This window comes from Impatiens glandulifera, chromosome 5, assembly GCF_907164915.1.
Source record: "Impatiens glandulifera chromosome 5, dImpGla2.1, whole genome shotgun sequence".
Lineage (NCBI taxonomy): Eukaryota > Viridiplantae > Streptophyta > Magnoliopsida > Ericales > Balsaminaceae > Impatiens > Impatiens glandulifera.
Window position 1 is genome coordinate 41,659,552 of NC_061866.1, and position 13,797 is coordinate 41,673,348.

General features: G+C 24.6%; 1 protein-coding gene across 1 annotated transcript; it reads right to left on the bottom strand.

Annotated features, from left to right (window-relative positions):
* Positions 1 to 1,343: 1,343 nt before the first annotated feature.
* Positions 1,344 to 2,296, bottom strand: LOC124939373 (glucan endo-1,3-beta-glucosidase, basic isoform-like). The gene has a single exon (XM_047479853.1). It carries the CDS (start codon positions 2,294 to 2,296, stop codon positions 1,346 to 1,348), a length of 951 nt encoding a protein of 316 aa, XP_047335809.1. The 3' UTR covers positions 1,344 to 1,345.
* Between the last annotated feature and the right edge of the window lie 11,501 nt (positions 2,297 to 13,797).

Below are 13,797 nucleotides of genomic sequence, written 5' to 3' on the forward strand. Positions count from 1 at the left end.
ATTAGTGGCTAGTTTGCCAAAAGATAAAAGGCTGGTATGATTAAGATTGGTGGTTAGTTTGCTGAAGAATAAAAGACCGGTAATAAAGAATTATAAGATCACGAGATTAGATGTCGATTGTGATTGATAATTAAAAATATATGTGAATGAGATATTAATTGACCGAAGTGTGAGATCACAATATTATAGATCGATTGGAATTGGTGGTTGATTTGCCAAAGGATAAGAGGCGTCTGAAAGTGTGAGGTCACGAGATGGAGAGGTCAATTGAGATTTTGGTGGTTGGTTTGGCGAGGGATAAAGGACGTGTGAAAGTGTGTGAGGTCATAATATTAGTAATGAGATTTGTCCATTGAGAAAAAGAATATTGATGGTTAAATGTGTGACTGAGATGGTTGGTTGACCGAAGTGTGAAAGTGAGGTCACGAGATGAGAGGTCAATTGGATTGGTGTTTTGTTTGCTGAAGTGAAGATAAATAAGTCGCGATAATGATATGAGATGGTTGAGGTATAAAATACTCGAAGTGAGGTCACGAGATTAGTACCGAGTTGTTCATTATAGAACAAAAAACGTATTGATCGTTAAATATATGAATAAATTTGTTGGTTTACCGAAGAAATGTGGGTAAAAATGTTAGTAATATGATGAGATGGTTTGTTTGCCATAAATTATGGTAAAATATGTTGGTACTATTGAGATGATTGCTGAAATGAGGTCACGAAATTGGTAATATGAGAGATTTATTAGGTAAGAAATGATATTGTTGATTAACCGAGAAATGAAAGTAAAAAGTCGAAAAGGAAGAGGTCGATACTGATGAGAAAAAAGTTAAATGAATGTCTTTTATCAAATTTGTTATTTTTTTTTATGAATAATGAAAATAACGATGAATAAAAGGAGGAAGACGATCACTATGCTATCTCAACCATTGAAGCACCATAATGTTCAAACCATGGATGTTGACGACGAAAAGGATAATGAAGGCGATGAAAATGATGACGATGACAACCACAAAGAGGTATACATTATTTATTTCAACTTTGTAAATGTAATTTTTATTTATCTTTACAACAGTATTATACTAGTCAATGGTATTATATTAGTCAGACTAATAATATAACTTCTAATTTATCATGAATAAAATTCAAGTCAAAGATACCTATCTAGATAATAATACTTGACTAATTTTCATAAAACAAAAAGGTGAAAGATAAAATGATGATATTAATATTAGAGAAAGCATCAATAGTTCTTAAACCATATAAATAGCTAGAACAAATGTAAATACAAGATAATCCAATTTTCTCTTTATCGAAAACTTGACATCATACAATTGGAATTTTCTTAATCAAAATTAATAGGGTACTTAATTTGTTTGTTTGGAGTAAAGAGACCCCAAAAATTCTCAGAAACAGGGGTTTTTTGATTCTCATCAAACATGGCAAAGATATAAGTCTCTATGGACTTTCCAGGCTTCTTGGGTGTTCCTTGAGTACCCTTCACATGATCTATAAGGTTAAGGACATAACTCTTTTGATTCTCAAGGGTGGTTGCATTCCCTCCGCTTGTAGGCCACCCAGTCCCCGACACAACAATTTCCAATGATCCAGCACCAACCTTTTCTAACGCCCAATGAAAAGTGTCTATCATGGCATCGAACAAGTTTTGGTATCCTAGAGCACCGTCCTTGAGGACAACTCCAGGTGATTTGAAGAGAGCGTAATCGAGCGAAAAATTTCCTTTGGAATCGATGTAGGCTTTGTAAGGATACATATTGACAAGCAAGGGAGATCCATTGGCAACGAGGAACTTTCCTATTGGGGCGATGAATCCGAACGTGTCTGCCCTGAATGCGCCTTTGGAAGGTGGATTCGTCTCGCCAAGGATTGTTGTGTCGATGGCGGTTGTGACCTTAACTTTGTCTTTTAGCCCAAAGGTGGAAATCGCGTCAAGCAAGTTGTCCATGGCTTCGAGAAGGAATGGTGATCGGAATTCATTGCCTACCGCGATGTACTTAAAATTAACGTTGGGATAGTTTTTGATATTCTTTTGGACCCAAGTGTTGGCTTCGGATTGGTTTGAAGCTAGCTTCTGAAGATCTTCGTTGGGTACACCAACCGTAACCTCAATGTTGGACCCTCCAAGTGCTTGGAGTGCTTCTTGGTTTGCATCGTAAATTCTCATTCTCGTGATACCGTTCTTTTGGTATAGGGCAACGACATCTCGTTTTGTGGGTAAATCATTGCCTAACATTCCATAGCAAACTCCAACCTTTGCAACTGCGTTCAAATACATGAAAATATGAAACAAACATACATAAAACATTATTTAAAAAACATAAATTTAATTCGTCCACAATGAGCATGAACACCACATTTCTCATGAGTAAAACAAGCAGACTACAAATAAACTTGTGGCATTAGTTGTCACAAATTTAACCACAAAATTAAAATAAATCAAAAGTACTCAAAGGCAATTTTTTTTAAGAAAAAAATGACTATTGTTTCATAAATCTACGCCACTCCAAAAGTCAAATGTAATGTGAAAAAATATAAATAGATTATAACACAAGTATTGATGATCCACCAACATATACAACCCATAAAAGACAAATGTTCCAAAGAAAATATTAAAAATCTCAAATTAAAACATCAAAAGAACAATTGTATGAGCTCATAACTCAATAATCCAATGAACTTAAGATTTCTTTAGATCATAACTTGTTCATGATCTATTAAATTTGAAAACGAGTAAAAATTTGATAAATCTTTATATAATACTAAAAGTCGGGTTGGAATGGAAGAGTTGAATAACCTGTAGGTTCTAAATTTAGGAGGAAAAAGAATGTCATTGACAACACAATGACAACCATGTTAGATTGTTCAAGCTTCATGATCATGGCCATGTAGAAGAAGAAGGAAACTAGAAGATGAAGTGAGCTGATGACATTGCAATGACAATATATAAATAAATTAAAGGAAATTATAAGAAAAATTAAAACAAAGTTTAAGAGCAAAGTGAATATTGAGATATTGAAAATATAATAAAAATCTACAATAAAAACATTATTCAAATCTATATATATAATAAATGCTTAAATTTAAGGTCGTGATACACGCAATCACCACAATCATGACATTGATTCTTTCTTAAATATTTTATTATTTTCTATATTATCATATATAATTTTTTTTTATCTTTTTAATTAATTTATTTTGTATTTTATCTCATATATATATATATATATATATATATATATATATATATAATAAATATATTTTTTTCTTATTAATTATATAAAAATATATATTATCTCATAAATAAATTTTATATTTATATATATATTTTAAATAATCATATAAAATATATATTTTCACACAAATAATATATATATATATATATATCAACTACACATTCATTCTCTCTACTATTTCTTAATTATATTTTTCTTCATTTTCTCTCCCATCACCATTTAATTAATTTATTTTATATTTTATTTTTCATATATATATATATATTATTCTCATTAATCATAAAAAAAATATTATCTCATAAATAAATTTAATCTTTATATATATAAATATTTTTCTTCTTCTAAATAATTTTATATATATATATATATATATATATATATATATATATATATATATAATTTCCAACTACACTTATAATGAGTTTTGCATGCTTTTTTCTACTCAAACTGCCCATAAATAAAATAGCATTATGCGTTTTGATGGTCTCTCCTTTGACTAATCTTTAGCATTTAAGCTATTTTTTAAAACTAGTAGGATACCCTACGTTGTACGGGAACGGGAAATTAAAATATTCTTACATAATTATCAATTATAAAATAATTCATCCAAGTTACTTCTTTTTTTTTCAAAATAAAATTGCAGAGAGGTTGAAAAAACATTTTTTCTTTTGGCTCTTCAATGACTTTTTTTAGCACTGGAGTGTCATATTTTTTTAAATTACTTAGATTTGAGTTTATGTTATATTTTGTTTGATATGACATCTTATTTAGTCAGATCAAGTTTTCTATTTCGAAATTTTTTATCCGAACAATTCTTATAATCTTTGGTGGATCGTTTACTATTTATATATATATGGAAAAAAATTATGAAACAAACTTTTATGAATCAAATATTTTTATATATATATAAACATAAATTTGTAATATTTTTTTTATTTTTATAATTTTTTTTTAATATTAAATAATGATTTTTTTTAATGTAAATTTAGTGGTGTTTTTTTTGAATTAATAGTCATATATATATATATATATATATATATAAATAGTGGGAAAAACTTTTGTGAGGAAAATATATTTATATAAAATTAATTATGAAAGACAACTAATTTTACTATTTATTTAAACTATTGAAAACAAAATAAAAAAAATTAAGTTAAAATAGATTATTCAATATGAATTATTTTATAATTTTAAAAGATCATATATAAAAATTGAAAGACAATAGTTTAAGATATCATATATTATCGAAAAAATAAGACAAGTTGAATTATATATTAATAAAAAACAACTTCCACTAAACGAAATTAGAGAATGTAAAATAAAAAATAGAAACTAAATCTTCTGTCCTTTTCGTCCTAATAAATTGTCATTCGAGTATCTCCAAATTTGTTTGTATTTTTAACAATCTAATTAAGACAATAAAATATTAAACAATAATAAAAAAACAATTTATTTGATAAAAAATTGAAAAAATACATGTTCAACAACTTTTGAAGTTGATGTTCTTCCTTAATAAAATTTAATTTAATATATAAACACGTTTTAAAAATCTAAATAAGACATTAAAATAGATTAAAAAAAAACAATTTATTTGAACTAAAAAAATTGAAAAAATACAACCTAATTAATATATATATATATATATATATCCATTTAACAAAGTACCAAAATAAGAAACAGAAAAGAAGTTTCTTATATAAAATTTATTTAGGATAATACAAAATCCATAAACTACAATAATAATAAGTTGGAGGATTAAATTATTAAATATTACCAATATCCTCAAGCCTTTCTCGGAAGATTGACTTCAATCTTATGTTTATTAAAAGCAATCCCGTCGTCATCTCTAGCATCACAGAGGAGAGAAAACTTCAGCAGTGTCAATGGAAACCATCTCCACCTTCACCAACTGGCTCCATCCAAAATTCGTCTCATACAACTCAAAACGCGGCAACCCACCAATGCCATACAATTTTGGACCGACAAAGGCTGAATCTGCATCAAATAACCATGCATCAGATAACCAGTTCTCTACCCCCTTCACAACTCCTTAAGCCGATCTTACAATCGCCTCTAGAATCGCAGTCGATGCCATCGTCATCGCCAAACCTTCTCCCCTTTCAAAGATGCAACCTTTATCGTTGCTATCTGAAACTTTATGCAGTTTCCAATGTAATTTGGCCAGAATCGGAGGATCCAATCGTGCTCAACAATCCATAGGTACTCCGAGTTGAATATTCTCGATTGTAATATCTCCCACATCTGCTTTAACCATACAAGCAAAAATTTTAAGAAAAGAAGTAAGAGAGAAAATATTTGGTTGGAGAAAATGAAAAGGCTGATTTAATTGCAAAGGTTTTATAATGTTAAATTAATGAGAATTTATGTTGTTGGAGATTTTATAATTAATATTTTATTATAAAAATAATTTAATTAAGAAAAATAGAGTAGGAGAGAAAGTAACTATAAATTATACTGAATTTTTATTATTAATTTAATAAATCATATAAACAAATTATACTGAATTTTTATTGTTAATTTAATAAATTATATAAACGTTATTATATATAAAAATAAATAAATATTTATTAATATATGATGAGTTTGTATATAAACCTCCATATTAATACATTAAGCATTATTATATATATTGTTATTATTAAATATAAAAAAATATGTTATATAATATTATATATTTTAATATAAAAATTATTGATAAAAAAATATTTTATATTATTAGTGTGAAAAAAAATATAAATATATGTGGTAAGGAGAGAAAAAAATAATGAAATATATATATATATATATATATATATATATATATATATATATATATATTAGGAAAGAAATTTATATATATAAATATGTATATATATATTAGGAGAGAAAATAATTAAGATAAATAAATTAGGTAGGAGAAATTAATTGATCTGTGGATCATCGCCTAACCTTCTCCCGTTTTGAAGATGAAACTTTTTCGAAGATGCAACCTTTATCGTTGCTATCTGAAATTTTACGCAGTTTCCAATGTAATTGGCCCGAATCGGAGGATCCAATCGTGCTCAATAATCTATGGGGACTTCGAGTTGAATATTCTCGGTATGAAAAGTCTGATTTAATTGGTTTAATTGTAAATGTTTTATATTTAATATTTAATGTTAAATTAATGAGAAATCTGTTGTTGTTGGAGGTTTTATAATTATATTAATATTTTATTATAAGTTTTTGTTGAGGGTTTTATAATTAATATTTAATGAAAATTTTGAATTAATATTAATATAATTTAATTAAAAAAAATAGAGTAAGAGAGAATTATAGTGAATTTGTATGGTTAATTTAATAAATCATATAATTATTATTATATATAAAAATAAATAAATATTTATTAATATATGATGAGTTTGTATATAAACCTTCATATTAATACATTAAGCATTATTATATATATTATTATTATTAAACATAAAAATAAATATGTTATGTAATATTATACCTTTTAATATAAAAATTATTGATAAAAAAATATTTTATATTATTAGTTTGAAAAAAAATATAAATATATATAGTAAGGTGAGAAAAAAAATACTGAAATATATATAATAGGAAAGAAATTTATATATATAAATATGTATATATATATATATTATGAGAGAGAAAAAAATTAAAATAAATAAATTAGAGAAGAGAAATTACCTGATTTGTGGATCATTGCCAAACCTTCTCCCTCTCAAAGATGCAATCTTTATGGTTGTTATCTGAAACTGTACACGCATTTTCCAATATAATTCAATATAATTGACCTGAATAGAATCGGAGGATCCAATCGTGCTCAACAAATATCTCCCTCCCTATATCTGCTTTAATCATGCAAACAAAATTTTTAAGAAAAAAAAAATAAGATAGAGGAGGGAGAAAATGTAAGTGCTTGTAATCTAAGATTATTAAATATCTAAAAATTTTGAATTAATATTAATATAATTTAATTAAGAAAAATAGAGTAGAAGATAAGTAACGGTAAATTATAATGAATTTTTATTGTTAATTTTATAAATCATATAAATAAATATTTATTAATATATGATGAATTTGTATATAAACCTTCGTATTAATACATTAAGCATTATTATATATATTGTTATTATTAAATATAAAAATAAATATGTTATGTAATATTATATATTTTAATTAAAAAATATTGATAAAAAAATATTTTATATTATTAGTGTGAAAAAAAAATATAAATATATATAGTAAGAGAAAAAAATACTGAAATATATATATATTAAAAAAAAAATTTATATATATAAATATGTATATATATATTAGGAGAGAGAAAATAATTAAGATTAATAATTATTATATATATTGTTATCTGAAACTTTACACGCATTTTCCAATATAATTCAATATAATTGACCAGAATAGAATCAGAGGATCCAATCGTGCTCAAAAAATATCTTCCCTCCCTATATCTGCTTTAACCATGCAAACAAAATTTTTAAGAAAAAAAAGTAAGAGAGAGTTTGTAATCTAAGATTATTAAATATCTAATATTATTTATAAGTAAAAAGAATATTTGGGTGGAGAAAATAAAAAGTCTAATTTAATTTTTCAAAGGTTTTATAATTAATATTCTCATTAATGAGAATTCATGTTATTGGAGGTTTTATAATTAATATTTTATTATACGTTTTTTTTGTTAAAAGTTTTATAATTAATATTTAATGAAAAATTTGAATTAATATTAATATAATTTAATTAAGAAAAATAGAGTAGAAGATAAGTAACGGTAAATTATAATGAATTTTTATTGTTAATTTAATAAATTATTTAAATAAATATTTATTAATATACGATGAATTTGTATATAAACCTTCATATTAATACATTAAGCATTATTATATATATTGTTATTATTAAATATAAAAATAAATATGTTAGGTAATATTATATATTTTAATATAAAAATTATTGATATAAAAATATTTTATATTATTAGTGTGAAAAAAAATATAAATATATATAGTAAGAAGAGAAAAAAATAATGAAATATATATATATTAATTTTTTTTTATATATATAAATATGTATATATATATTAGGAGAGAGAAAATAATTAAGATTAATAAATTAGGGAAGAAAAATTACCTTAATTATGGATGATTATGGAAAGAGCGTGTATTACACCTACAACATTTTAAATTAAGCGTCATTAGATATATATATATATAAATATAATTTAATTAAGAAAAATAGAGTAGAAGATAAGTAACTGTAAATTATAATGAATTTTTATTGTTAATTTAATAAATCGTATTAATACATTAAGCATTATTATATATATTGTTATTATTAAATATAAAAATAAATATGTTATGTAATATTATATATTTTAATATAAAAAATATTGATAAAAAAATATTTTATATTATTATTGTGAAAAAAAAATATAAATATATACAGTAAGAAGAGAAAAAAATACTGAAATATATATATATTAGAAAAGAAATTTATATATATAAATATGTATATATATATTAGGAGAGAGAAAATAATTAAGATTAATAAATTAGGGAAGAAAAATTACCTGATTTGTGTATGATTATGGAAAAAACTTGTATTACACCTACAACATTTTAAATTAGGGAAGAGAAATTACCTGATTTGTGGATTATTGCCAAACCTTCTCCCTTTCAAAGATGCAATCTTTATGGTTGTTATCTGAAACTTTACACACATTTTCCAATATAATTCATTATAATTGGCCAGAATCGGATGTGTATGATTATGGAAAAAACTTGTATTACACCTACAATATTTTAAATTAGGGAAGAGAAATTACCTGATTTGTGGATTATTGCCAAACCTTCTCCCTTTCAAAGATGCAATCTGTATGGTTGTTATCTGAAACTTTACACGCATTTTCCAATATAATTCATTATAATTGGCCAGAATCGGAGGACTCCAATCGTGCTCAACAAATATCTCCCCTCCCTATATCTGCTTTAACCATGCAAACAAAATTTTTAAGAAAAAAAAGTAAGAGAGAGGAGGGAGAAAATGTTAGTACGTTTGTGAATATCTAATATTATTTATAAGTAAAAGGAATATTTGGGTGGAGAAAATGAAAAGTCTAATTTAATTAGTTTAATTGCAAAGGTTTTATAATTAATATTCTAATTAATGAGAATTCATGTTATTGGAGGTTTTATAATTAATATTTTATTATACGGTTTTTTTTTGTTAAAAGTTTTATAATTAATATTTAATGAAAAATTTGAATTAATATTAATATAATTTAATTAAGAAAAATAGAGTAGAAGATAAGTAACGGTAAATTATAATGAATTTTTATTGTTAATTTAATAAATTATTTAAATAAATATTTATTAATATATGATAAATTTGTATATAAACCTTTATATTAATACATTAAGCATTATTATATATATTGTTATTATTAAATATAAAAATAAATATGGTAGGTAATATTATATATTTTAATATAAAAATTATTGATAAAAAAATATTTTATATTATTAGTGTGAAAAAAAATATAAATATATATAGTAAGAAGAGAAAAAAATAATGAAATATATATATATTAAAAAAGAAATTTATATATATATATATATATATATATTAGGAGAGAGAAAATAATTAAGATTAATAAATTAGGAAAGAGAAATTACCTGGATGATTATGGAAAGAGCGTGTATTACACCTACAACATTTTAAATTAAGCGTCATTAGATATATATAGATGACCTTTAGACTAAATTATTTTTAATAATTTAATTTTTTTTTACATATAAATTAAAATTTCAATTTATATTTCGTTTTATTTTTAAAATAAAAAGTTATAATATATATTTTTTTAAATTTATAATTAATTCATTTAATTTATTAATAATATATATTTTTTTATTTAAATATATTATTGAATTATTTTATTTGTTGTTTATGAATTATTGATATATAATTAATTTTATTAAATGAATGAAAAAAATTAAGATTAAATATATAAAGTTGATAAATGTATAGATAATATTAATAAGGTTAAAAAATTAAGTGTAAAAAAAGAAATATATTTTTGAATTTAAAAATGAAATTTTGAATTAGAGATGAATTATTTATTAAATGTATATTCGTATACAATATCAGAGGTGAGGCTTTTGATTCTCTCGCCTAAATATAAATATAAATATAAATATAAATATAAATATAAATATATATATATATATATATATTTAAATATATATTTTATTTATTTTATCTCTTTTAATTAATTTTTTATCTCTTATATATATTATATATTCTCTTTCATCAATAAGTTATCTATATAATTTTTTTTCTCATTAATTATATACAAATATATATTATCTCATAAATAAATTTTATATTTATATATTTAAATATTTAAATTTAATATATTTTTACAAATATAAAATTTATAAATTATTAACTAAATTTGTAAGTTAAAAAAAATATTAAAACAACCACAATGTTCTTTTTAAGTTTTTTAATTAATTCATACAAAATTATTTTTCAAATAATCACTCCATAACAATCACATCATTCATTTCAATAATTAAAATGCTAAAATATTTTAAATTTTAAATTATTATTTTTTATTTTATTTATATATATCAATACATTTTAAGTTTTTTTTACCAAAAATAATTATTATCTCCTCAAAATCATCCACCATCATTATTTTTTTCTCCCTAAAATTTTTTCAAAACCTCCATTCGAACAAGACCTTAAAACAATTGATATTATCCTTTTATATCAATCGTTTTTAAAACGGTTAATATTATCCCTTCAATATTAATTATTTTTAAAGTGGTTAACAGATTTTTAAAACGGTATATAGAGTGAACAATATTAACCGTTTTAAAATAAATTAACATAGATGAGTTAATATCAACCGTTATAAAAGCAAAATAATTAATATTGATTCCAGATTTTTAAAAGGTTGGTATTACCCTTGCTATCAATATCTGAACAAATTGTTACTAGCTAATTTATTAATGGTTTTTTACTAGGCATTTAATTCCTTTATTAGATAATTTAAAAGATTTTTTTTGAATTTTTATTACATGGAGTTCAATTCGATTTGATTATACAATTTAATATGATCTGCAATCTAAACAAATCATCCATTGGATTATACAAAATTGAATAGGTTAAATTAATTAAGTCTTGATGAAACAATTTTAAATTAATAAATGAAAAATATTTTAAAATGACTACATTTAATTTATTTGGTTTGATTCGGTTTGATCAATTTGGTTAGTTTATTCTTTTTTCTAGTTCGGTTTCAATATTCCATTTATTTTAGTTTAATTGTTTCATTTTCCCATTACTAATATATATATTTAAAAATATTGTAAAAACTTGAATATTTTAATAAATGCAAAACTAAAATCAGGATAGAACGAGATATTACAATAGAAAAATAGCAAAAAGTTACAGATTGAGGGATTACAAAAATATATGTCAAAATGTTAAATTGGTCGTTATTTTTTTTTATCTAATGTATAAACTAAATATTTAACTATTCTCTTGTTTTTCTTAATATTATGTTTTGTTTGTTGATAATATCACTCGTTATACTTGAGTTTATCTTATGAAACATAGATACTAATACACTTCTAGTGATTTTTCTCAGTTACTTGCCTCTGATAATACCATTCACCAAATTTCATGTACTGACACTGCTCAATAAAATGGTGTGGATGAAAGAAAACATTGTCATTTTGTTGAAACAACTTATTCTTTCGTGTTATAAGCCAAGGTTCCTAGTGTATTTTAGGGGGAATCAGTTCTTACAGCTGCTTATGTGATCAATAGATACCCAATATCTCAAAATTCAGGTTTGTCTCCTTTTGAAAAATTATATGGTCATTCATCTAATTATTCCTTGTTGCATATTTTCAGTTGTATTTTTTTTGTCTTTCAACCACATATTAAGCATAATAAGTTGTCTCACCGGTCTGTCTTATGTGTCTTTCTGGGTTATGGTCTTGGTCAAAAGGTATATATCGTTATTTTGATCTAGTTAGTCAAAATTGTATGTCTCGCGTCATGTTGTATTTCTAGAGCACACTTTTAATTCTTCTCTATTCCGACTAGTTCAAATCATATGACCCAAACATATCTAGTTCGTATTGATCCATTTGACATTGAGCCCGATAAAGATCTAACAGATACTTTGGTTCACAATATATTGATTCACGATACATCCACCTCTCATGTCCCTACTCATACGACCACCCAATCGCCGAATGAGATTGCAGATCTTCCTCTCTGTTACTCCACTCGAATTCGTAAGTCTACTAAACTTCCCGATTTTAAGTACTCCTCTTATTCTAATTCATTTGATTCCTTTGTCACTTATGTTCATTATTTATGAGCTTTCATCCTATAGAGAGTCAGTTTGTGATCCCCTTTGGCAGGCTGCTATGACCAAGGAATTTATTATTTTACATCAAACTCGTTCATGGGACTTAGTTTCACTACCTTCTAGAAAACATGTCATTGACTCTCGTTGAGTCTACAAGATTAAAACAAAATCAGATGGTTCCATTGAACGATACAAGGATCGACTTGTTTTTAAAGGCCATTCTCTAAAATATGGCATGGATTATGAGGAAACATTTGCTCATGTTGTGAAAATGACGACTATTCACACTTTGATTGCTGTTACTTCAGTTTGCCAATGGAAAATCTCTCAAATAGATGTGAAGAATGCTTTCTTAAATGATGACCTTCATGAAGAGGTTTATATGATGTCTCCCCAGACTGTTCCTCATCAGCTTGATGAAGTTTGCAAACTTCACAAAGCTCTTTATGGTCTCAAACAAGCACCACATGCTTGATTTGAAAAATTCTCTATGGTGATCACTTCGCTTGGCTTTCTTCCTAGTCACCATTATTCGACTTTATTTGTCAAGCGTACAACGACATGACACATTCTTCTATCTTTGTATGTTGATAATATGATTATTACAGGTGATGATCATGATGTATTGAATCATTGAAGTTTGAGTTGACACATTCATTCACTATGAAAGATTTGGACATGCTACGTTATTTTTTGGGAATTGAGGTAGCTTATTCTCTAAAAGGTTATCTCTTATCTCAATCAAAGTATATTGCTGATTTGTTTGAGCGTGCTCGACTAACCGAAAACTAAATTGTTGATACAACCTTGAGACCAATGCTAGATACACTCCATTCAATGGCACTCCTTTGGAGGATTATAGTCTTTATCATAACATTGTTGGCAACTTGATTTATCTTACTATAACTCGCCCAGACATTGCGCATACAGTTCGTGTGGTTAGTTAGTTTGTCACTACCCCTACTATAGTTCATTAGGCTGTTGTTCTTCGTATTCTCAGGTATCTTCGGGGCACTCAATTTTATAATCCCATGTTTCTTTCCACGTCTTAATTAGAATTGTGCGCATACTCTGATGCAGATTGGGCTGGTGATCCTACGGACCGTAAGTCGACCACTAAATATTGTATTTTCC

Coding starts and splice junctions, on each gene's coding strand:
- LOC124939373 (XM_047479853.1), bottom strand. CDS start 2,296: ATGTATTTGAACGCAGTTGCAAAGGTTGGAGTTTGCTATGGAATGTTA.